Source organism: Geotrypetes seraphini, chromosome 1 (assembly GCF_902459505.1).
Source record: "Geotrypetes seraphini chromosome 1, aGeoSer1.1, whole genome shotgun sequence".
Classification (NCBI taxonomy): domain Eukaryota; kingdom Metazoa; phylum Chordata; class Amphibia; order Gymnophiona; family Dermophiidae; genus Geotrypetes; species Geotrypetes seraphini.
The window spans coordinates 394,909,436-394,934,468 of NC_047084.1; the positions used below are offsets into that span (position 1 = coordinate 394,909,436).

A 25,033-nucleotide genomic window follows, 5' to 3' on the forward strand; every position below is an offset into this window, starting at 1 on the left:
TGAGGGATAGTAGACCGCAATTTTCCTAACTCTCCCGTAGTCATCTTAATGCAGCATGAATCAGCTCCCGTGGTTGAAACCACAGCTAAGGCAGGGTTCTCAAATTCAACTCTCTAATTTTTGGGGTCCTCTCAGCAGACACAGTCGGTTTTATGTTGCCCAAGCTCTACAGGGACCAAATCTGAGTTATGTTCCCCAGAGTTTCTTATTGATGCACAAAACTTATCTCTTAAAGGGGTCTGGTACTGCAAAGGACCTCTGTGTCTTGGCCCTGGGCCATCCTGGGACTTCTGCTGTAATACTCTTTCTCTCATGGCATCCTGGTAAATGGATGTGGGAGCCAAATGGAGGCATTTATGATTGATTTTGGGGGTGGAGAATATTGTGATTTATGTCCCACAGCAGTGCAGGTTTTTCATTGGTAAGAATTGTCTTCTTTCATTTCCAAGGCTTTACAGGTACTTCGTATTTCTGTGCCGGAGCCACAGACTCCATCTGCCTCTAATTCTAAGATGATGAGCACCAAAAGGCCACCAAAGGCATTTCCTGTGCATGAGGCAATTTAATAATTAATTTTGACTCCTGACTCTGTGGATCACTTCTGATACCGGTTTCAGAGTGGTTAAGGCTATATCACGCCTTTAACCCATATCTCAGGAGGAGCAAGATAAATTAAAACGACCTAGAGTAGGCTCCTTAGTGGTAGTGGTGATGAAGAAAACTACTCTGGTAGAAAATGGTATGGCTTTGAAGGATGTTCAGCTCAAGTGTTCTTTAAAAATGTCATTTGAAATTTCTGCGCTGTCCTTATATGCATCTGTTTGCAGTTTCTATGCTGCCCAAGCTTCCCTGTGGCGGACTCCCTAGTAGAATTGGGCGTCCAATTGGCCCGGAGTTCTGGATATGTAGATAGGCCTTACTTATTTGGAGAACCCTTGTATAACATTGTCAGGGTGTCAGTGAAGTGGATGTCTTTAGCGGCGACAGCGCGATGCTTTCTATGACTCAGTCTTTGAGAAGCTGATTCTACCTCTAAGCAGTATTTAGTTAAGCTGCCTTTCAAGGGTAAAGTTTTTATTTGGGGAGGATCTGGAGAAGTTAAGGACTTCAGGGGTTCTAAAATAGATATTATATAAAGGCAAGCCTAAGGTATCTTTTAAACTCATCCAGGCACGCCTCCATTTCAGAGATTAGCAAATGCTATAGACTGGTAAAAGATCTGTTTGCTCAGAAACAGTCCTTTCAGGCCAACAAGCATTCTCTTATTCAACCCTCCTCTTCCTCCTCCCCTCAAGCCTGCAACATCTCATATTTCCCAATGATGGTTCTTAGCTCATTCCATTGGAAAACTGCTGTACAATTTTTATGCAGAGTGGGCCAAAATTGTCAGACCAGTGGGTGTTGAACATTATTTGAGACAGCTACAAATCAGAGTTCTTCTCTCCTGTTGCAGATTTTTTTCTTGGAGTTCCTAATGCACAGCCCGTTCCAAAAGAGAAGCAGTTTCATTAACCCCTGCAATCCCTGGTGGATCTGGGAGCAGTGGTTCCCGTTCCTCTTTTGGGCCAATAACATAACATATGTTTATTTATATACCACATTAGCCTTTCAGTTCAAGGCAGTGTAAAGGGTAGTAAAAAAACATCAGGAACAATAATTTTTAACAAATTTGAATAATACAGTTTTACAAATGCATAAAAAGCAATAAATAAAAAATTGAGGTTTATGATGGGGTAAGAAGATGAGTGAAAGTTGTCTAGTCTTGGGTCAACAAGGGTTAATTTAAAACTGGGTCGTCAGGTTTGGGGAAAATGTGTGTTTTCAGGAGCTTCCTAAAATGCATGTATGATGTAGAAGAACGAACCAGATGACTCCATTCTGGATCTTTAGAAGCTGCTTAGTAGGATAAGAATTTATTGATGAATCTCTTATGCGAGAAATCTTTAACCATTTACTTTGTTGTTCCAAAGAAGGAAGGATCATTCCATTCAGTTCTCAATCTCAAGAAGGTCTTCAGGATTCTCAAAATTCATCACTTTCATATGGAGACTTCATTCGATCATTGCTGTGATCCAGCCACAGGAGTTTCTGATGGCGTTAGATTTCAAGGAGGCATATTTGCACATTCTGATTTGAGGGTTAGTTGCCCTAAGTCTCCACTTCATGCAGCTTGCCCAGAGTGGAACTTAAACCTTGTTTTACGCACTCAACAAAAGGCCCCTTTTGAAACGTTGTGGAAAACTACCCTCAAAGATCTCACACTTGAGGCAGTATTTTTGGTAGCCATATCTTCTGCCCACAGAGTTTTGTAGTGCCAAGCATTATCATGGGTGTCTCCATTCGTCCTATTTTGTCATTTTTACCAAAGATGTTCTCTGCGTATCATTTCAGCCAGTCATTTTTCTTTCTTTCAGGAGAAGGATTTTGAGCAGGAGTTTCACTCCTTGAGGCTTCTTTACATTTGAAAGTTTTTTTTCAGTGGTGCTTTTAACACAGACAAATACCTAGTTTCAAACAAATTCAGTTGGTGCCCTCTGAGTCCTTTAGATCCAGCCTCGATCGTTTATAAATAAGTGGTATTGCAGGAGGTTGATAGCATCAGTCCTACTTTCCATCATAATAATTTGACTGAGATTGAAAGGGAGGCCATGTTAGGCTTAAAAAATAACACCAAAATCATAATTAAAAAGGCTGACAAGGGAGGGGCTGTTGTAGTGTTGAACAGGGAATATTATATTGAACAAGTATTTTCTCAGTTAAATGATCTTTACGCATACAAGAAAATCAGATTAGATCATACGCCAAGAATACGGTCCCAAATACAACATATGACTAAAAATAGGTTAGCCTGTGGTTTTTTGGCACAAAGGAATATAGTTTCTTAAATGTACAACATCCTACTATACCGGTTTTCTTTACCCTACCAAAAATTTACAAGGACCCGATAAGACCTCCGGGACGTCCAATTATTTCATCCAGGGGTTCCTTTTGGAACCCTTATCTACATATGTAGATACATTTTTGAGGGACCTTGTTAAGGTGCAGCCTACATTTATCCGACACTACCCACTGGATGGTCCTTGTCTTATGACAACTTTGGACATTAAAGCCCTATATATGTCCATATCACAGGATGAAGCCCTGGCTTCAATTAGGGACCATATTTAAGTCACCATGGAATTTATTGCATCTCTCAGCAGGTTAGCCATGAAGGATAATTTTTTTCTATTTTTTGGACATGTATGTGCAGGTTTCAGGGGTAGCAATGGAGGCCACCTTTGCACCTTCCATTGCCTGTTTTTTCATGGACAGGTTTGAAAAAACATGGATTCAAAACTCCCTTTTGTGTAAAAATTATTTCTTGGCACAGATACATCAATGATGTCTTCATGCTATGGAGGGGGCACTGTGGTTGAATTCATACAGTTTTGTGGCTGGTTGAATTCTTGTGCCAAAAATATTCAATTCATATTCCAATATTCTTTTCAGGAAATAGCTTTTCTAGAAGTTATAGTGCAACAGGATGAAACAGGGTTTAATACCAAAGTTTTTAAGAAACACACTGATAGGAATACCTTCCTACATTCCTCCAGTTGACATCCTTCACATCTTAAAAGGAGTTTACCCTACTCTCAGTTTTTATGTTGTAAAAGGATATGCAGTAATGAGTCTGAATTTAAATACCAATCTAAGAAACTGCATAAGGATCTCCATGCCAGAGGATATAACAATAGAACACTTAAAGGCTTACACCAGAGCAAAATACAACCATCGAGAACATCTTTTAACTCCGAGACCAAGGCAATATGATGAATCACCTATTGTCAATTTTATCTCCCAAAATACACATGTTAGTCCATGATCGATAAGATAGTCAGAAGACATTGCAGCATAATCAAGTCACACGAGGTTTTTAAAGATACTGACTTAAGAACCACCTATTCCAGAGGAAGAAATCTCAGAGATCCTGAGTCCTTTAGACATACAGTTAAGAAAGAACAAGGGAACATGAAGTAAAGGGTCACTTTAAGTGCAGCTCGTGCAAAAATTGCAGAGTCACTTTAGAGATCAAAGATTCTGTGAATCTTGTTGATAGGAAGGTTTACAGTTTGAATTACTTCAGCATCTGTAACAGTGACTTTGTAATTTACATCATCAAGTGTCCGTGTCACATGATCTATGTGGTAAAGACAATCAGAACTTTTCAATTGTGCTTAAATGAACATCGATCCAACATTAAGAGGCAGAAAGTAGAGACACATTTAGTACAACATTGCATGAACATGGGGCACAACTTTGAACAGTTAAAATGTTTCTTCATTGATAGAATTGACAAATCTCGGAGAGGTGGTGATAGTCACAAACTTTTGTTACAGAAAGAACAGCAATGGATCACTTGAACTGACAGAGTTGAACCAAGGGATTGAATGGAAGGCTTTTCTTTAACATGTGATATTGGTTTTTATCTATCTGTAGGTCTTTAAGAACAACCATTCATGTTTGTAGAAGAGAAGTCATCAAGTTTAGATTCAGACACATTGTTTTTCATTAGATTTGCTATATATGTGTTAGATCTCAAGGAGGCATATTTGCATATTCTAATTTGGGGGATAGTCTGCTTAAGTCTCCACTTCATGCAGCTTGCCCAGAGTGGAACTTAAACCGTTGTGGAAAACTACTCTCAAAGATCTCACACTTGAGGCAGTATTTTTGGTAGCCATATCTTCTGCTCATAGAGTTTTGGAGTGCCAGGCATTATCATGGGTGTCTCTATTCATCCTATTTTGTCCTTTTTACCAAAGGTGGTCTCTGCATGTCATTTCAACCAGTCACCTTTTCTTCCTTTCAGGAGAAGGATTATGGGCAAGAGTTTCACTCCTTGAGGCTTTTGGATGTCCATCGATTGCTTCTTATCTTCAGTCCTCCAGTGACTTTCATTGTTCAGAATATGTTTTTGTGCTTTTAGGGTCTGAACAAAAGTAATGCGGCCTCCAAGGTGACAGTTGCCTGACAGATCAATGAGTCTATATTGTCATCCTGTCTTCTTGAAGATAAGCAGTCGCCAATTTCTCTAAAGGCTTACTCTACTTGGGCAGAGGCTTGGTTCTCCTCCCTTGAGGAAATTTGTAGGGCAGTCACTCAATCAGTCCATACTTTTTGAAACACTGTCGTCTTGATGTGGCAGCATGATTAGAAGCAGCTTTCAGGGCTTCTGTACTCTTGGGCAATTGCTGCTATCTACCGTCTTTCGTAGTGCTTTGCTACATCCCACCAGTCTTTGGATTCATCTGATGCTGGCGTTAAGGAAGGAAAAATTGTCTTACCTGATAATTTTCTTTCCTTTAGACGCAGCAGATGAATCCAGGGTCCCTGTTTGAGTTTTACTGGATTTTTTTTCTGTCTGCCAGTTTTGGATTGTAGTGCTGTTCTGTAGTTAACTTTTTCAGTCATTCTTATTTGCGAGGATAGAGTTTTGGGGTTCCATTTTCCTTGTGCTGAATTACCAGGAGATGTCCCATCCACTAGGACAAAGTACAATTCAGCATTGTTAATCTCAACCTGTTGGTATATGGACACAATCAACTGGTCTTGAGTCATCTGCTCTATCAAAAGGAAAGAAAATGATCAGGTAAGATACATTTTCCTTAGAGCCTCTAGATCTGGAATTTTATTTCCCATACTAAGGCCATTGGTATCTATCTATCGCCTTCTTTGTCTCATTTCAATAACTATTTGATGTCTATATTCCTGAGAGTTATTAATTACATGGGGGCATTTTACACTGATCCCCAGCAAATTTAGTTTAAATCCCTCTTTATTACGTTAGCTAGTTTGTTACTGAAGAGGGCTTTAAACAAAATTTGGTGTTGGAAAGAACCTGAAGCCAGGAGAGAAGACAGAGGAGAGGAACAGAAGGTGAACAGAAGGGGGAAGAGAGGTAACATTTTGAGGATTTATGTTCAAATATTCATCCCTTTCCTTTTTTCTCACTCTCCCCCATTGCATCTGCATTCTTCCTGTTCCCTCCATAAGAACATAAGAATTGCCGCTGCTGGGTCAGACCAGTGGTCCATCATGCCCAGCAGTCCACTCCCGCAGCAGGCCCTAGGTCAAAGACCAGTGCCCTAACTGAGACCAGCCCTACCTGCGTACGTTCCGGTTCAGCAGGAACTTGTCTAACTTTGTCTTGAATCCCTGGAGGGTGTTTTTCCCTATAACAGTCTCCGGAAGAGCATTCCAGTTTTCCACCACTCTCTGGGTGAAGAGGAACTTCCTTATGTTTGTACAGAATCTATCCCCTTTTAACTTTAGAGAGTGCCCTCTTGTTCTCCCTTGGAGAAGGTGAACAACCTGTCTTTATCTACTAAGTCTATTCCCTTCCTTATCTTGAATGTTTCTATCATGTCCCCTCTTGTCTTCTCTTTTCAAGGGAGAAGAGGCCTAGTTTCTCTAACCTCTCACAGTACGGGAACTTCTCCAGCCTATTAACCATTTTAGTCGCTTTTCTCTGGACCCTATCGAGCAGTACCGTGTCCTTCTTCATGTACTGCAACCAGTGCTGGACGCAGTATTCCAGGTGGGGGCGTATCATGGCCTGGTACAGCGGCATGATAACCTTCTGCGATCTGCTCGTGCTCCCCTTCTTAATCATTCCTAGCATTCTGTTTACCCTTTTCACTACTGCCGCACATTGCGCGTACGGTTTCATCGACCAGTACCTCCAAGTCTCTTTCCTGGGGGGTCTTTCTGAGTACCGCCCCAGACATTCTGTATTCGTGTATAAGATTTTTGTTACCGACATGCATCACCTTACACTTGTCCACGTTAAACCTCATTTGCCATGTTGCGGCCCATTTCTTGAGCGTGTTTATGTCCCATTGCAGGTCTTCGCGATCCTTCTGCGTCTTCACTACTCTGAATAGCTTCGTATCATCCACAAATTTAATCACCTCACTCGTCGTATCAATTTCCAGGTCATTTAAAAATATGTTGAAGAGCACGGGTCCACGCACCGAACCCTGCGGCACTCCTCTCATGACGCTTTTCCAGTCCCAGTATTGTCCATTTCCCCCCACTCTCTGTTTCCTATTCGCTAACCAGTTTTTTATCCATATGAGCATTTCACCCTTGATTCCATGGCTCGCAATTTTTTGAAGTAGTCATTCAAATGGGACCTTATCAAATGCCTTCTAAAAATCCAGATATACAATGTTGACCGGCTCGCCCTTATCTATCTGCCTGTTTACTCCCTCGAAGAAGTGCAGCAAGTTTGTCAAGCAAGATCTTCCCTTGCTGAAGCCATTCTGGCTGGTCTTCATCAGATTGTGTCCATCAAGGTGATCAATGATGCGGTCCTTTATCAGCGCCTCTACCATCTTTTCCTGTACTGAAGTCAGACTCACTGGTCTGTAGATTCCCAGATCCCCTCTCGAACCTTTCTTGAAGATCGGCGTAACATTTGCCACTTTCCAGGCTTCTGGAATATTTCCTGATTTGTTCGACAGATTGACTATTAATTGAAGCAGTTCAACTATAGCCCCTTTCAGTTCCTTGATTACCCTCGGATGGATGCCATCTCTCATACATATTCATTAGGGATATCTTGAAAACCCGACTGGCTGGTGGGTCCCAAGGACAGGGTTGAGAACCACTGGTCTAGGTGATCAATGATGCAGTCCTTTATCAGCTCCTCTACCATCTTTCCCAGTACTGAGGTCAGACTCACCTGGATCTCCCCTCGAACCTTTTTTGAAGATTGGCGTAACATTCGCCACTTTTCAGTCTTCTGAAATCCTTCCCAATTTGATCAATAAATTGGCTATTAGTTGAAGCAGTTCAGCTATAGCCCCTTTCAGTTCCTTGATTACCCTCAAGATGGATGCCATCCGGTCTCGGGGATTTATCGTTTTTAAGCCTATCAATCTGCCTGCATACCTTTTCTAAACTGACCGCCAACGCTGTCAGTTTCCCTTCTTCATTTCCTACATACAGCCTATCGGTTTCCGGTATGTTGTGTATATCCTCTTTGTTAAATACAGATGCAAAAAATGTGTTTAGTTTGTCGGCAATGGCTTTGTCCTCCTTTAGCACTCCCTTTATTCCATGGTCATCTAACGGCCCCACCGCTTCCTTCGTGGGTCATTTCCCTTTAATATATCGAAAGAAAGGCTTGGAAGTTTTTCACCTCCTTGGCTATTTTTTCCTTGTAGTTTATTTTGTCCCCTCTTACCGACTTGCGGCACCACTTTGATATTGTTTGTGCTTTTTCCAGTTTTTGTCCATTTTTGACCTTTTCCATTCCTTAAACGAAGACTTCTTTTCTCTGATCACTTCCTTCACCGCTACAGTGAGCCACGCTGGTTCCTTATTCTTTTTCCTCTTGGATCCCTTGTTGAGTTGGATATGGTGGTAGATGCAAGGTTGGGGATTATTGGACATAGTGATGGAGGGAGAGATGTGGCATGGTGCAGAAGAAGGGTAATAGGAATAGGTATGGGGCTATTGGACAGTGGTGAAAAATGCTGCACTTGATTCGGCAGATGTTAGAGGGAGAAATGTATGTGGCAGTAGAGGGGGTGGGAGAGATGCATCCTGGATGTTGGTTGGGGAAGAGAATGAGGTTCAGAGGAGAGGAAGCATGCAAGTGTTGGATTGGATTGGTGGAGTGAAAAGAGGGAGAAATATTGGACTGGGAGGGGGCCAGAAAGGAGAAAGGGAGGGGAGATGTCTGACCACTGCAAGGGGGAGGGGATGTGTGTGAGAGAACTTGCCCATAGTGACTAATCAGTACAAGTACTTTTTATTTGTTTAATGTTGTATGAAAAGTTTAATTAGCATTCCCCCCCCCCCCCTTTTTTTTTTTTTTTTAAAAGGAGTTTCAATGGATCATTTTCTGCTAAAAGAAAGTTCCTCTGCTGCCGGAGAAGGCTCTCAGAGCAATGAGCAACTTGAAGGGTCAGATGAGCCATCTTCATCCAGAATGTGAAAAAGCTGTTATCATGAGCACTTAAATGTGTCACTGCCACCAAAAATGAGAAAATATGATGAAATGTATTTACTTATCGACTCGCACCTGCTTTAGAGGGCGAGGGGGGAGGGTCTGTCGGGAAGTGCGGGCATCTGGCTTCCCCCTCTGGCGTCCGGCTTCCCCTCTGGCCTCCTGCACACTATTTGCCTAATAAGAGCAGCCTGCAGAGAAGATCGCGGTGCTAGCGATCTTTGCAAACTGCTTCAGAGCTGTTTCCTCCGCTGCGATACTGCCTCTGACAGCAGCAGTTTCAAGGATGGAAGTTAAGGAGCGGGTAAAACGAAGAGCTTTAAATTCATGCCGTTTCCGGGCTCTGTGCCGTGACATGGGAGTTGATCATATCATAGTTCTGCTTCACACAGAAGTTCGCTGGCTATCACGTGGACTGCTTCTTAATCATCTCTTTGAGTTAAGAAATTAAGTGATGGCTTTCCTGAGTGATGTGAAAGTGAACTGTTAAGTCATTTTGTAGATGAACAGTGGATTTGCAAACTTGTTTATCTTAGTGACATGTTGGTCAAAATCAATGACCTGAACCTACAACTGCGGGGATTTTGCATGAACATTTTCATATTGCAAGATAAGGTGACAGCTTTCAAGAAAAAAGTGAAGTTTTTTAAAAGCAGTGCTTTATCTTGAAACTTCAATTCTTTTCCACAGCTCACAGAATTCTGTGAAAAAAACAACCTTTCTTTGGCTGATAGTATTACAAATACCATTAGTGAGCACTTGACAAATCTGGAGTTAAATTTTGAACATGATTTTCCAAGTTCTGATGAAAGAGAAGATATGCAGAAACTTTGGATTCTGAATCCTTTTGATGGCCATGCTATATGTCCTATAACTGTTGGCATCTGTCTGATTTTTATATTATTTTATGATGATGCATTTTTTACCACCAATAAACATTGATATTTTAACTCATGAAAATCTAGGATTTGGTTCCACTTCTTACTTTCTTCATGCTATTGAAGCAGCAGAGATTCCAAATGAAGCAAAAGAACAACTGTTTGAATTTTATTCTGACCTGAAAACTGTGCAAAATGAGGGCCTGAGAAATATTGCAGCATTTTGGCAGATGCAGAAAAGGGAATACTCACAGCTAAGAAAAATGGTTCTTACAGAACTTCTCCCTTTTGCTTTTACATAGTTATGTGAAACCAGCTTCTTTCATTTAACAGCTCTCAAATCTAAAATAAGAAACCGCTTGTGTCCAGAAAGTGACCTGATTGTGGGAATCAGTACATTGAAACCAAGATTCAAAATGCTTATTTCATCCAAAGAAGCCCAGGCCTTTCATGAAAAATGTAAGAAATGTGAGCCTACAGTCATAGAGAATTTGCCCATAGTGACCAACCAAGTTATCTTATTTCTCTGGGAAAATGAAAAAAGAAATCTGACTAGTCACTATGATCAATAAGAACACACCAGCTGACAAGAGGCCAGTTTACTTTATGGGAGTGAAACATAACTGTTTTTGAAATGTAGCTTAATTTTCTGGTTACCGTTCAGTATTGTTAATAAGGTTATACAGTATTTTTTGTATATTAAAAATAAATGTAAGAAGTTTATAAGAAACCTAGACCTTGGCTGAGATTGGTTGTTTATAACAGTAAATAGAAGAAATGGCATTACAATTAGTACTACTATTATGGGTGTGGAGTCTGGGGCAGAGTTTGGATGGGTCTGGGGTGGCGTTCTGGTGGGGATACTCGGTTGACATTTGTTAGGCTTAGGGGGAACTTGGCTTGAAAAGGTTGAGAAACTGGTATATATATATATATTCTATAACTTTTGCTATTCATCTCAGTAAATGGTATCATAAAAAGGCTTTTTAGACACGTTCAATTTGTAAACAGTAAGGTGCTTCTATTTTAAAATATTTTACAGTAATAAAAAACTCTACAGTAGCCAGTGAAGAGCCAGGAGAACAAAATGGGTGTTGAAGTTTCTTGGATTAATCAACAAATATACATATGCTGGTTGTTGGGTGGAGGGGGGGTTATATATGGTTTGACTCGTTCAGTTTCTTGTATTTTTGGTTCCTACATTTTCATCTTTTTGTTGCTTAATGATGTCAAATTATTCTCTGCAAGATCCTCAATAGAATGCACAGATTAGTGCAGTTATCATGCAGAGTGAGAACAGTAACTACTAAAAGATACAAATAAGATATCACCTCTGCTTTATTGTTGCCTAGTAAAGTCAAGAAGAATTGAAGAAATTTAAAGTTGCATATTTTGTGTCTTTTAAAAGTTGTTTGGCAAATAGTAATGTGTCATCATTATATGTTTTTATTAAGTACTGCTTTCATGCTGTATAAAACTTGTATAAAAATTAACATAAGATTCCATTTATAGCAGGCTACATCAGAGTTCTTCATCTCGATGCCTTTCTGTGGCAAAATGTGTTTGATCCATTATAAAGGACGATGGGCACGGGTAGAGGTGAGAAACTAATTCATTTACCCATATAACTCTAATATGTATAGTTTTGCACTTTAATGACAGATTTTTTTTCTGTGGCCTACCTAAAAACACTTCTAGCATTTCTTGTGTAAGAATGATAACTTACATTACCCACCCCCCTTCTTGTTCTGTTGATTATTATATCCTTACCACTAGTAAACTTAGCAAGAAATCTTTCATTGTCATCAATAGGACTGAATTGGGTATAACACAGCAGCACTAGGGTGGAACAGCTCTCTCAGAGCTCAGAATTAGTGGAATGTTTTATGCATGCCCGGCTCTTACCACAAGCTGTTCTTCTCAGGCTAAGTGGGATATGAAGTCCTCACAATATTGATGTTATCACAGACAAAGCATGGGTACACTACTGCAACCTTAGTTTCCAGAACTTTTGAACAGACCCACCATACATGTTCCAGTGCAATAGGTGAGACATTATCCCAGGACAAGCAGGCAGGCTATTCTCATATATGGGTGACATTATCCACGGAGCCCAGATGTGGACAGCCTCGCAGGCAGACTTGCTTGTAGAAACGTAGAAGTTTCGAGTCAGCCACACCATGCATGCGCGAGTGCCTTCCAACCCAGCACAGGGCGAGTCTCCTCAGTTCTCAGTTTTCCGCGGAGCCAAGAAGTCCATCTTTGACACTCTGCTAAACTTCATTACTTCATGCCTTCTCTCACCATGGTTTGTTCTTTTCGTCGCGAATTGCTGTGTTTTATTTCAGTTTTTTTTAAAAAAAGAGACTTTATTTTTTTCTTTGTTCGACTTGCGGGGCAGGCCGCTCGGTTGCAGCCTGCAGGCTTCAACTTTGCTGCAGCTATTTTCCCTCCTATGTCCCGGCCAGCAACGGGCTTCAAGAAGTGTAGCCAGTGCCAGCGTGCTATTTCCGTCACGGACCCACACCGTTGATGCCTAAAGTGCCTCGGGTCTGACCATAATCCTAAGTCGTGCGAGCGCTGTGCTACTCTTCAACCTCAAGCCCTTAAACTTCGTCAGATTTTAGTGGAGAAACTTTTCAGGATGGACTCTTCAGTCACGCATTCGACATCAAGCGCTACCTCGGCCCCATCTTCCGCCAAGGGTCCTCCTGCTTCCACGACTCCAACCTCGAGCCTCATTAGACCTTCCTCATTTCAGATGTCTCTGACCTCAAGTAAACCTGCTGTTTCTTCCCCTGGTGGTCCTCAAGCTTTCCAAGACTTCTAAGTCGAAGCACATCTCCACTGCCACCTTGGAGCCTATAGCCTCAGCAAGTGATCCAGTTTCAGACACAGATCCATCTTTGCTGGCTTCTCTCCAGACCATGTTAGAGCAGCAGTTTTTTCAATTACTGACCAAATTTGGGCTAACGCTGTCTTCTCTAATCCAGCCTGGGCAATCAGCAGTCTCCCACGAGGTCGAGTCTCTGCCTATGCCTCGAGCTGAACTTTTACACTCTATGCAAGGAGCAGAGTCTTTGCGAGTGTCTGGTCTGGCATCTACACACTCTATGCAAGGAGCAGAGTCTTTGCGAGTGTCTGGTTTGGCAACTACGCACTCTATGCAAGGAGTAGATTCTTTGCGAGTGCCTCGACAGGAATCCTCACACTCCATACAAGGAGCAGAGTCTTTCGGAGTGCTTAGAGATTCCTCCATCAAACCTCCTGAGTTTCGATCTACTGCTTCTAGCTCTATCCATTCACTGGTAGCATTGCCTACTTCCATCTCTAGGGCGAAGTCTCCTTGATCCTCGAGACCTACTTCCACACACCACTCTTGTCGTAGATCGAGGCCTTCACCGAGGCATCCATCCAGGCATAGGTCTTCTTCCAGAGAGCAACCTTTTTCATCTAGGCCTCATTCCAGACCTTCCAGCTCTTCAAAACCACCAACTCCTCGATCGAGGCCTCCACTTCCAGACCTCGAGGACTCAGCTGCTTCCATTGCCTTGTCTAAGTCTCCATATTGTTTTGATGGTCGTTTCTCCAGAGAGGCGTCCCTTCCGACCCAGGCTGCCTCAAGGTCATCTAGCCCCTCTCGGGGCAAGACCTTGGCGGATCAGCTGTCTTTCTCTGCTTTTCTTCGCCAGATGACTGATGACTTAGAACTTCAATTAGATGCTGTTTCTAAGTACTCTAAGGAGTATCTCAATGTCATGCACATCCTGCAGAGTCACTTAAGCTTCCTCTTCACAAGCTTTTGTCTCAGACTTTCACATGCTGCCTGGAGACCCCTTATACCATTCCTGCTGTTCCAGGCAACTTGGACTCCAGGTATAGAACTCTGCATTGTAAAAGGATTTGAGAATTTGCAGTTGTCTCACCATTCCCTTCTTGTGTAGTCTTCCTTAAAAAGATCCCATCCTTCCAGAGTCTATGCTACTGTTTCTCCTGGAAGGGAGGGGAAAACTATGGACAAGTTTGGACATCGTCTTTATCAAAATGCTATGATGTCCTCCAAAGTCCTTAATTATAATTCTAACTTTGTTACTTATCTCAGGATCCTCATTGATCTTCTTCCCAAATTTCTTAATTACCTGGATACACAGAAGAACTAAAAATTCCAAGAAGCTATTGCTACTTTGTCACAACTCAGATTGCATCTTCTTCATTCCTATTTCAATTGTCAGCCAGGGCGACTGCTTTCTCTGTATCAATGCGCCACTTGGCCTAGCTTCGCACCATTGACATGGACTCTAATCTTCAGGACCACCTGGCTAACATCCCTTGTGCAGGCAATGATCTCTTTGATGAATCCATAGAGGCAGCCACTAAGAAATTGCCTGAACATGAAAAATCTTTTGCTTCCATTTTCAGACCAAAGCCTTAGCCAGCTCCTGTGAAAACTTCATGCCCTCCTACAGTTTTCCAGAGGCATTATACTCCGAGGGTGGCTCCTTACAATCGAGCACTTCCCAAGAAACAACAGCAATAGAAGCAACAGAAACCTCAGCCTTCTGCTGCACCTAAGGCTGCACAGCCTTTTTGACTGTTTAAAACAGAGCTTGCACTCCGCCGTTCTGTCTCTGTCCTCTCTTCCCCCCCTAGGAGGTCTTCTCCATCATTTTTATCACCAATGGGAGACAATTACATCCGACCTCTGGGTGCTGTCAATCATCAGGGAAGGATACTCACTTCATTTCACTCAGATTCCACCAGAGCTTCCTCCAAGAGAGTATCCTTCCAGTCCATGCCAGACCGCCCTTCTTCTTCAGGAAGCTCAAGCTCTGCTTCGTCTCAGTGCCATCGAACCAGTTCCTTTGGAACAGCAGAACAGAGGTTTTTACTTTCGTAACTTCCTTGTTCCGAAGAAGACGGGCGATCTGCGACCCATTCTGGGTCTCAGGGCTCTCAACAAATTTTTAGTCAAAGAAAATTTTTGCATGTTGTCCCTGGCATCTCTTTATCCCCTTCTAGATGAGAATGATTAGTTATGCTCTCTGAATCTCAAGGAGGCTTATACTCATATTCACATTCATCCGGCCTCCCGTCAGTATCTCAGATTTCGAGTGGGGAATCTGCACTACCAATACAGAGTGCTACCCTTTGGCCTAGCTTCATCTCCCAGAGTGTTCACCAAGTGCCTAGTGGTGGTAGTAGCAGCTCTAAGGAACCATGGTCTTCAGGTGTTTCCCCTACCTTGACGACTGGCTCATCAAGGATTCAACATCTCAGGAGGTTATTGTAGCGACCCAACGGACTATGTGGTTCCTACAAAGCTTGGGATTCGAAATCAATTTTTCCAAATCCCAACTTCAGCCCTCTCAGAATCTACAGTTCATCGGAGCTGTTCTGGACACTATCCAACTAAGAGCATTCATTCCGCAACAGCATCTGGAGGCTCTTCTTCAACTCTGTCATGAAGTGTCTTCCCACTCTTCAATCTCAGCGAGACACATGATGGTACTCCTAGGTCACATGGCCTCCACAGTACACGTGACTCCTTTTGCCAGACTTCACCTCAGAATTCCTCAGTGGACTCTGGCATCTCTGTGGACGCAGGCTTGCGACCCACTCTCTCGACACATTATAGTCACTCCTTCATTGAGACAGTCTCTCCGCTGTTGGATGCTCTCTTCCAATCTCTCCAGAGGATTGCTGTTTCAAACGCCCCCCTCATGAAAAGGTCCTCACAACATATTCCTCTACCTACACTTGGGCTCATCTCGATGGTCTCCCTACTCAAGGCCACTGGACCAGTACGGATCATCAGTGTCACATCAATCTGTTGGAACTCAGAACGATCTTCAATGCTCTCAAAGCTTTTCAACATCTTCTTCATGACCAGGTAGTCATCATCCAGAAGGACAACCAAGTCGCCATGTACTATGTCAACAAACAGGGGGGGACGGGATCTCCCTTCCTTTGTCAAGAAGCTCTGAAGGTTTGGGACTGGGCAATCCTCCACAACACCTTCCTCAAAGCTGTCTACATCCAAGGGGCGAAAAAATGTTTAGCGGACAACTTGAGTCATCTTCTGCAACCTCACGAATGGACACTCCATTCCTCGCCTCTTCATCACATTTTTTCGCAGTGGGGAATGCCTCAGATAGATCTCTTTGCAACTCCCCACAACCACAAACTGCCTCAATTCTTTTTATTTTTTTAATTTATGCTTTTGAATACATTTACAATATCCAATAATTCAAGGAAAAAAAGAAAACATCTCTCAAAATAATTTCATAATCATTCATTCTTACAAAATTCTTTTTAAGCCCACATTATGGGGAAACATGTTACAATTTCTAAACAAACAAGTTTACAGGAAAAGATTAAGGACAAAAATTTTCAGTTCGTCCTAACAAACCTTAAATCATTCCTTACTAATAGGGATTCTAATTTCTCCTCTTATTCTCTACAGATGAAACAAAATCATTTCTGTTCTCTTGCTACTAAAAATTGTTGTAATTGTATGGGATCCCAAAAACATACTCAATATCTTGTAACTTAACTAAACATTTACAAGGAAATTTCAGGTAGAAAGATGCCTCTAGAGCCAAAACTCTAGTTTTTAACTTCAAAAATTCTTTTCTTCTCAATTGAGTTGTTCTAGAGACATCTGGAAAAATCTTAACTAAATCTCCACAAAATTTCATTAACCTGTTTTTAAAGTAAAGTTTAATTAGTAACATCTTGTCTATTTCACTCATGCATGTTATCACCAGGGTGGACCGACTCTGAATCACATCCTGAGTATCTTCCAAAAACTCAGTCAAATTTACTTCAGTAGTGACCAGATGATCCACCTCCAGGGCAGATTCTATTTTTTTTTTAAGGAATATAATAAAAATTATTTATTGGAAAATTCTCAGCATTAGCCAATCCCAATACTTCTTTAAAAACTTCCTTAGTAGAATTTCAGGTGACAATAAATGAGTTATTGGGAAATTGACTAAGAGTAGATTTCTCCCTCTATTCGTATTTTCCATAGATTCTATTTTTGCATGTATCACCGTAGAATCTTTAACAGCAGATATCGAAACAGCTTGAAGTGTATTACATTGAGTCTCCATAACATTTAATCGTTTATCCAAACAACTTAAATTGGAATCCACATTTTCTAATTTATGAGACACTGACTGAGAAAAGTCCCCAATTTGTCTCATCATAGTCCTGAGAAACCCTTCAACTCTAGAAATTCCTAACCATAAATCTTTGAGGGTAATATCCTGTGTCTCCTCTGTTAGTAGTTTGTCCTCCACTCCAGCTGAAAAAATCAGTGGTTTAGGTATTTCAGTATAAACTAGTTTATTAATATGGGTGGAGGATACCACTTGTCCATTGGAATTAGTAGGGTTTATATTCCTACTATCACTAGATACTGGGTGAAGGGGAGGAGTCCGTTCGAGGGGGCTCATTGAAGCTCCCGACACAGAGGCATCAATATTTATTGGTACTACTGGGGGATTTTCAGATAATAATAGCAAATGCCTGTCCATGGGGCCAGATACAGTAGGTGTTGAACTTTTTGGTTTAATTTTTCTTTTCCCCATATCCAGATTAAAAAAAAAAAAAAAAATCAAAAGTACAATAATTATAAGAAAAACACATTAAAATGACCAACTTGAATTCCAGCTCCCCGGCTCCTTGTGGCCGAAGGGGATCCCAAGGGGCCTGGCATGCCCCTTAGGGCACGCCCCTTCGGCCACGCCCCTTCGTCCACAACCGCGGCAGCGGCTACACTTTAAAGTAGTTAGAGACGGACCCAATGTTGTCAGGGGTCCGTCTCTATCGATGCCTGCGGGCGGGTAGATGAAAACACCAAACCGCTGCTGCAGGAGTCCAGGGAACGCCAACAGCCTCCTCTGACTATCCCTCCGGGTTAGTATCAGCTCCTCAGATAGCCGCGGCAGTGGCTACACATTAAAGTAGTTTGAGACGGACCCAATGACGTCAGGGGTCCATCTCTGTCGATGCCTGTGGGCGGGTAGAAGAAAACACCAAACCGCTGCTGCAGGAGTCCAGGGAACGCCAACAGCCTCCTCTGACTATCCCTCCGGGTCAGTAACAGCTCCCCCCAAACTGCCTCAATTCTGCTCCAGGATATATTCTCATCGCCTCGAGGCAGATAGTTTTCTACTGGAATGGACAAATCGTTTTCTCTACCCTTTCCCTCCATTCCCTCTCATTCTCAAGACTCTTATCAAGTTGAAGAACGATCATGCCACCATGATTCTGATAGCTCCTCGGTGGCTGAGACAACCTTGGTACTCCCTTCTACTTCAACTCAGCAGCAAGGAGCCATACCTTCTACCAGTTTTACCTTCTCTGCTTACACAGTCAAAGATCTCTTCTTCATCCCAACCTGCAGCCTTTACACCTGACAGCTTGGTACCTCTCAAAATAAACTCCTCTTCAGTTTTCTCAACCTGTAAGACATTTTAGAGGCTTTTAGAAAGCCTGCCATTAGACAATGCTACCACCAAAAATGGACTAGATATTCTACATGGTGCATCTCTCATGATAAGGAGTCTCAAGATTCCTCCTTATTATCTGTTCTAGATTATCCTTTGCACTTATCCACCTCTGGCCTCAAGTCTACATCGATCCAAGTCTATCTCAGTGCAATTGCTGCTTTCCATCAGCCTATTGAAGAGGAAACCCCTCTCTGCTCATCTGGTGGTTTCCAGATTTATGAAAGGACTTTTCAATGTCAAATCTCCTCTCATACCGCCTCCAATGGTTTGAAATCTCAATGTTGTTCTTGCTCAATTGATGCAGCCTCCATTTGAACCAATGTCTACGGCTCATCTTAAGTATCTTACTTGGAAAGTGGCTTTTCTCATTGCCCTCATATCTGCTCGAAGAGTCAGTGAGCTGCAAGCATTAGTTGCTGATTTATCATTCACAGTTTTCCATCATGACAAGGTGGTCCTCCGTACTCATCCTAAATTCTTACCTAAAGTGGTTTCAGAATTTCATCTCAACCAATCTATTGTCTTCCAGTGTTTTTTCCAAGACCATTCTCATTCTGGAGAATCAGCTCTTCATACTCTGGACTATAAGCATGCTTTGGCCTTCAACTTGGAACGCACCAAACCACACAGAACTGCTCCTCAACTTTTTGTCTCCTTCCATCCAAACAAGTTGGGACATCTGATTTCTAAGCGTACCATCTCCAACTGGATGGCTGCTTGTATCTCTTTCTGCTATGCCCTGGCTGGATTACAACTACATAGTCGAGTCACAGCCCACAAAGTCAGAACAATGGCAGCTTCAGTGGCTTTCCTCAGATCCACACCTATTGAGGAAATTTGCAAAGCTGCTACCTGGTCCTCGCTTCATACTTTCACTTCTCACTATTATCTGAATGTTTTGTCCAGACGGGATGGCCATTTTAGCCAGAAAGTATTACAAAATTTATTCTCCTAAGTTGCCAACGCTCCCACCATCCCATTCTGGTTAGTCTGGAGGTCACCCATATGTGAGAATAGGCTGCCTGCTTGTCCTGGGATGAAGCATAGTTACTTACTGTAACAGTTGTTATCCAGGGACAGCAGGCAGCTATTCTCACAACCCACCCACCTCTCCTGGTTGGCTTTTCTGCTAGCTATCTGAACTGAGGAGACTCAGCTGGGCAGGAAGGCACTTGCGCATGCGCGGTGCGACTGACTCAAAACTTCTGAAGGGACTACTTATCGAAGGGCATGCCCCTCCGAATCTCCTCATTGGTGACACAACAGAGGCCAGCCTGTATGACTCGGGTGGGCCCATTGTGGTTGTCATCCAGTGCAGGTCTAATGGACTCTCCTACTGAGAAAGTGGTAAAAAAATCGTCTGGAACTTTGAGTCATTTGTCTAACTCACTTGGAAGGAAAGGCAGTTAGTGTTCTCAGACAATACCACCATGGTAGCTTGTATGAACAGACAGGGAGGCACCAGAACTACTCCATTATGTCTGAAGGCCCAGATGTTCAATTGGATAGAAGCTAATCTTCAGGCGCTCTCCACAGCCCATGTAGCAGGAGTGAAAAACCTACAGCTGGCAGACTCTAGACCCAGGAGAGTAGTTACTGTCCCAAAGAACGTTCATTCTCATTGTCCAGTGATGAGGAAGACCAGCAATGGACTTGATGACTTCTGCAATGAATGCAAAGACGAATCGCGTCTACAGCTGAAGAAGTGCAGGGTTGGACTTCTTATATGTATTTCCACGTTGGCCCATGGTGGGCCAAATCATCCGCAGAATTGCAAATCATTCAGAACTTATCAAGTTCTAGTTTATTAAAAAAATTTATACCGCTCAGACTTCTAATACAGTTTGTGACAATTAAAATCAACGTGACATACTCGGACAAAGACAGATGGGAACAGATGGAAAAAGGGGTAGGAACTACAATATTTTGAGAAAAGAGTATATTTAGGGAGAAAACGACAGGGAAGAGAAAGATGATGCCTTCTGCTTTCGGCGTCTTTTTAGCCCTTATAAGAGCAATTAGGTATTGAATGCATCTTTGAACAAAAATGTTTTCAGCATTGTTTACAATGAAGCAGAGATAATTCTTCACGAAGATAATTAGAAATGAAATTCTAGAGGGATGGCACAGTCGCTGCAAAATTATTGGATCTTGTTATGCAGATTTAGTTCATCTCCAATGAGACAGATGCATCAAACTACTAGCTCACACAGGGCTCCTCAGTCAATGACCAATTCCCCTGGAGATCCTGGAGTGCTTTGGTCTTACAGCATGGCTCTTGAGCACATGGCCTTAACCCATAAGGGTTATTCAGAGGTAGTCATTTCGAGACTTCAGGCAAAAAAAGCCATTCACATTTGTGGCTTATCCTAAGGCCTGGAAAACTTTCTAGCTCTGGTGCACCAAAGATCAGGTAGAACCTTTTGATGCGCCAATTTCTGTGATCTTGGCATTTCTGAAATCCAGACTAGAAAAAGGCCTGGTGGTGGCATCTTTCAAGGTTCAGTTGGCAGGCCACTCATGCTTCCAAGTTCAAGGGGGAAAGCTATCGCTGGCATCTCATCCAGGTGTGATCCGCTTTTTGAAAGGGGCACTCAGTCTTCATTGTGCCAGCCTTAACCGTCCTGGAATCTTAACATCTTGAAGAGCCTTTCTAAGCCTCTCCAAAAGATTTCCCTTATGGATCTCATGGTGAAGTTGGTGCTAGGAGGGAAGCTGAAGACCAGAATGCCGAGGGTAGTGTTCGCAGAGATCCTACCAGTACCCAGGGCCAACGAGAAGAGGCAGACGGAGCTGCAAGCAGTCAACGCGTGGATGAGGCGCTCATGTGAGGAAGAAGGATTCCACTTCATGTGCAACTGGATGACGTTCTAGGGGAAGAGCACGCTATACAGGAAGGATGGACTCCACCTCAGTGGAGACAGAACGAGGCTACTTGCAAGCAACATCGAGAGAGAAATTGAGAAGTTTTTAAACTAAGAAGAAGGGGAAAGCCGACAGTTGACCAAGAGTCGAAGGTTTGGGAAATGGTATACCCAGAGGATACCGTGCAGGAAGATAGCGGGGAAGACTCACCAGATCATAGGCAAGACAGAAATCCTGATGAATCGAAAGGGACACAAGAGGGAAGGAAATGCAAGAAAGTAAGAGGCCGTAATCTCAAGTGTATGTATACGAACGCAAGGAGCCTAAGGAATAAGATAGGGGAATTGGAAGCTATGGCACAAAAAGCTAACCTTGACATCATCGGCATCACGGAAACATGGTGGAATGAGGAAAACTTCTGGGACACTGTACTACCAGGATACAAGCTATACCACAGAGAGAGTAGGTCAAAAAGGTGAGGGTATTGCCCTAAACATCAAAGAGGGAATTAAGTCTACCGGAGAGAACACGCCGGAAATGAAAAAAAAGGGCCAAAATTCCAGTAATAAATGGAACAAAAATGAAGATCGGCATTTACTACCGACCCCCAGGGCAGTCCGAAGAAACTGATGGAGAAATGATGGATGAGATTAAACGCAACTGCAAAGGAGGCAATGCAGTTATCATGGGCGATTTAAATTATCCGGGGATAGACTGGAACCTAGGCACATCCGGCTGCAATAGCAAGACCAAGTTCCTGGATGCTGTAGGCAAACGCTTCCTGGAACAACTTGTCAAGGAAAATACGAGAGGAAATGCAATTCTGGACTTAATTCTAAATGGACTACGAGGACCAGCACAAGGCGTAGAAGGGACGCTGGGAAGCAGTGATCACAAAATGATCCACTTCAACCTGGACTCGGGGGCAAAACGTCGATCCAGAATGAAGACCACGGCATTGAACTGCCAAAAAGGAAATTATGAAGTGATGAGACTCATGGTGGGGAAGAAGATTAAGAAGTGGATAAGCACTGTAAAATCACCAGAGCAAGCTTGGTCCCTTTTTAAGGACACAGTTACCGAAGCGCAAAATATATGTATAATAAAGATTTACAAAAAATATATATATAATAAAGATTTACAAAAAAAACCCCAGATATAAACAGGATGGAGTTGGTCCACTTCAAGCATGCCTGTCACTAGCTCCACTATGGCATCACATACACTGTATACCTGCTAGTAGTCTTTAATTTATACCTACAAAATTGGACAGCGAAGAACTCCAGAGAGATTTGAACTGGCTAGAGAAGTGGGCGGAAAAGTGGCAGATGAAGTTTAATATAGAAAAATGCAAAGTGATGCACCTGGGCAGGAAAAATAAGGAACATGAATATAAAATGTTAGGTGTGACATTGGGCAAGAGCGAACAAGAAAGGGACCTGGGAGTACTGATAGACAGGACCCTGAAGCCATCTGCTCAATGTGCAGCGGTGGCAAAGAAAGCAAACAGGATGTTGGGCATGATAAAGAAGGGAATCATAAGTAGATTGGCAGACGTCATAATGCCGCTTTACAGAGCAATTGTCAGACCACACTTGGAGTACTGTATCCAACACTGCAGGGTTATATCCTACCTAAAGAAGGATATAACCCTGCTGGAGAGGGTGCAGAGGCGAGCCACAAAGCTAGTAAAGGGTATGGAGAATTTGAGCTACAAGAACACCTAGGAAAACTGGGCTTGTTCACCTTGGGGAAGAGAAGACTGCGAGGGGATATGATAGAGACTTTTTAAATAATAAAAGGATTCGACAAAATAGAGCAAGAAACACCGTTAATTCACGTTGTCAAATGTGTCTCGGACAAGAGGTCATGGACTGAAATTGAGGGGCAACAGGCCCAGGACAAATGTCAGGAAGTTTTGTTTCACACAATGAGTGGTGGACGCTTAGAATGCTCTCCCGGAGGAGGTTGTGACGGAAACCACCATTCTGGGATTCAAGGGCAAGTTGGATGCACACCTTCTTGCAAATCACATTGAGGGATATGGGTAAAACAGGGTCTTCATCAGGGAGCACCTAGCTTAGCCTCCGCGTGTGCGGGTCGCCGGACTAGATGGACCTAAGGTCTGATTCGGTGAAGGCATTTCTTATGTTCTTATATATACCGTTTATCAACAAGGGATTCAAGAGGAAAAAGAACAAGGAAACTGGCGTGGCTCATTGTAGCGGTGAGGGAAGCGATCAGAGACAAGAAGACATCGTTTAAGGCATGGAAAAGGACAAAAACTGGACGAAAACTGGAAAAAGCTCAAACAACATTAAAGCAGGTGCCATAAGGCAGTAAGAGGGGCCAAAAGAGACTACGAGGAAAAATAGCCAATGTGGCAAAAAACTTCAAGATATTTTTTCAATATATTAAGGGGAAACAACCCGCGAAGGAAGCGATAGGGCTGTTGGATGACCATGGAATAAAGGAAGTGCTAAAGGAGGACAAAGCCATCGCTAACAAACTAAACACATTTTTTGCGTCTGTGGATATACGCATACCGGAAGCCGATAAGCTATATGCAAGAAATGAAGACGGGAAACTGATAGGGTTGATTTTCAGTCTAGTAGAGGTATGCTGGCAGATTGATAGGCTTAAAATTGATAAATCCCCATGACCGGATGGCATCCATCCAAAGGTAATCAAGGAACTGAAAGGGGCTGTAGCTGAACTGCTCCAACTGATAGCCAATCTGTCGATCAAATCAGGAAGGATTCCAGAAGACTGGAAAGTGGCGAATGTTACTCCAATGTTCAAGAAAGATTTGAGGGTTGAACCGGGAAACTACAGACCGGTGAGTCTGACCTCGGTACCTAGAAAGATGGTAGAGGCGCTGATAAAAGGCTGCATCAATGATCACCTAGATCAGTGGTTCTCAACCCTGTCCTGGGGACCCCTAGCCATTGGGTTTTCAAGATATCCTTAATGAATATGTATGAGAGAGATTTGCATATAATGGAAGAAACAGGTATGCAAATCTCTCATGCATATTCATTAAGAATATCTTGAAAACCCAATGGCTGGGGGTCCCCAGGATAGGGTTGAGAACCACTGACTTAGATTGACGCAATCTGATAAGGACCTGCCAGCACGGCTCCAGAAAAGGAAGATCTTGCTTGACGAACTTGCTGCACTTCTTCGAGGGAGTAAAAAAGGCAGATAGACAAGGGTGACCCAGTTGACATTGTATATCTGGATTTTCAGAAGGCGTTCGACAAGGTCCTGCTTGAGCGACTACTTCAAAAAATTGCGAGCCATGGAATCGAGAGTGAAATACTCACGTGGATTAAAAACTGGCTGGCGGATAGGAAAGAAAGAGTGGGGGTAAATGGACAATAATCTGACAGGAAAAGTGTTACTAGTGGAGTGCCGCTGGGTTCGGTGCTTGGACCCATGCTCTTCAACATATTTATAAACGACCTGGAAATTGGTACGACAAGCAAGGTGATTAAATTTGCAGATGATACAAATTTATTCAGAGTAGTGAGGACACAGAAGGATTGCAAAGACCTGCAACAGGACATAAACACGCTTGAGAAATGGGCTGCGATATGGCAAATGAGTTTAACGTGGATAAGATGAGGCATGTCGGTAAGAAAAATCTTATACACGAATACAGGATGTCTAGTGCAGTACTTGGAGAGACCCCTCAGGAAAGAGACTTGGGAGTACTGGTCGACAAGTCAATGAAGCCATCTGCACAATGCGTGGCGGTGGTGAAAAGGGCA

General features: G+C 42.7%; 1 protein-coding gene across 4 annotated transcripts in view; it reads left to right on the forward strand.

Moving 5' to 3' along the window:
* TDRD7 (tudor domain containing 7) overlaps nt 1-25,033 on the forward strand; it is a 719,490-nt gene that overhangs the window by 465,877 nt on the left and 228,580 nt on the right. For 3 of the 4 annotated variants that reach the window (XM_033917728.1, XM_033917758.1, XM_033917737.1), the window contains exon 12: nt 11,389-11,475. In XM_033917728.1, the coding sequence (XP_033773619.1) occupies nt 11,389-11,475 (87 nt within the window). The remainder of the gene's footprint in view (nt 1-11,388; nt 11,476-25,033) is intronic. The other variant, XM_033917748.1, reaches the window with a different exon arrangement.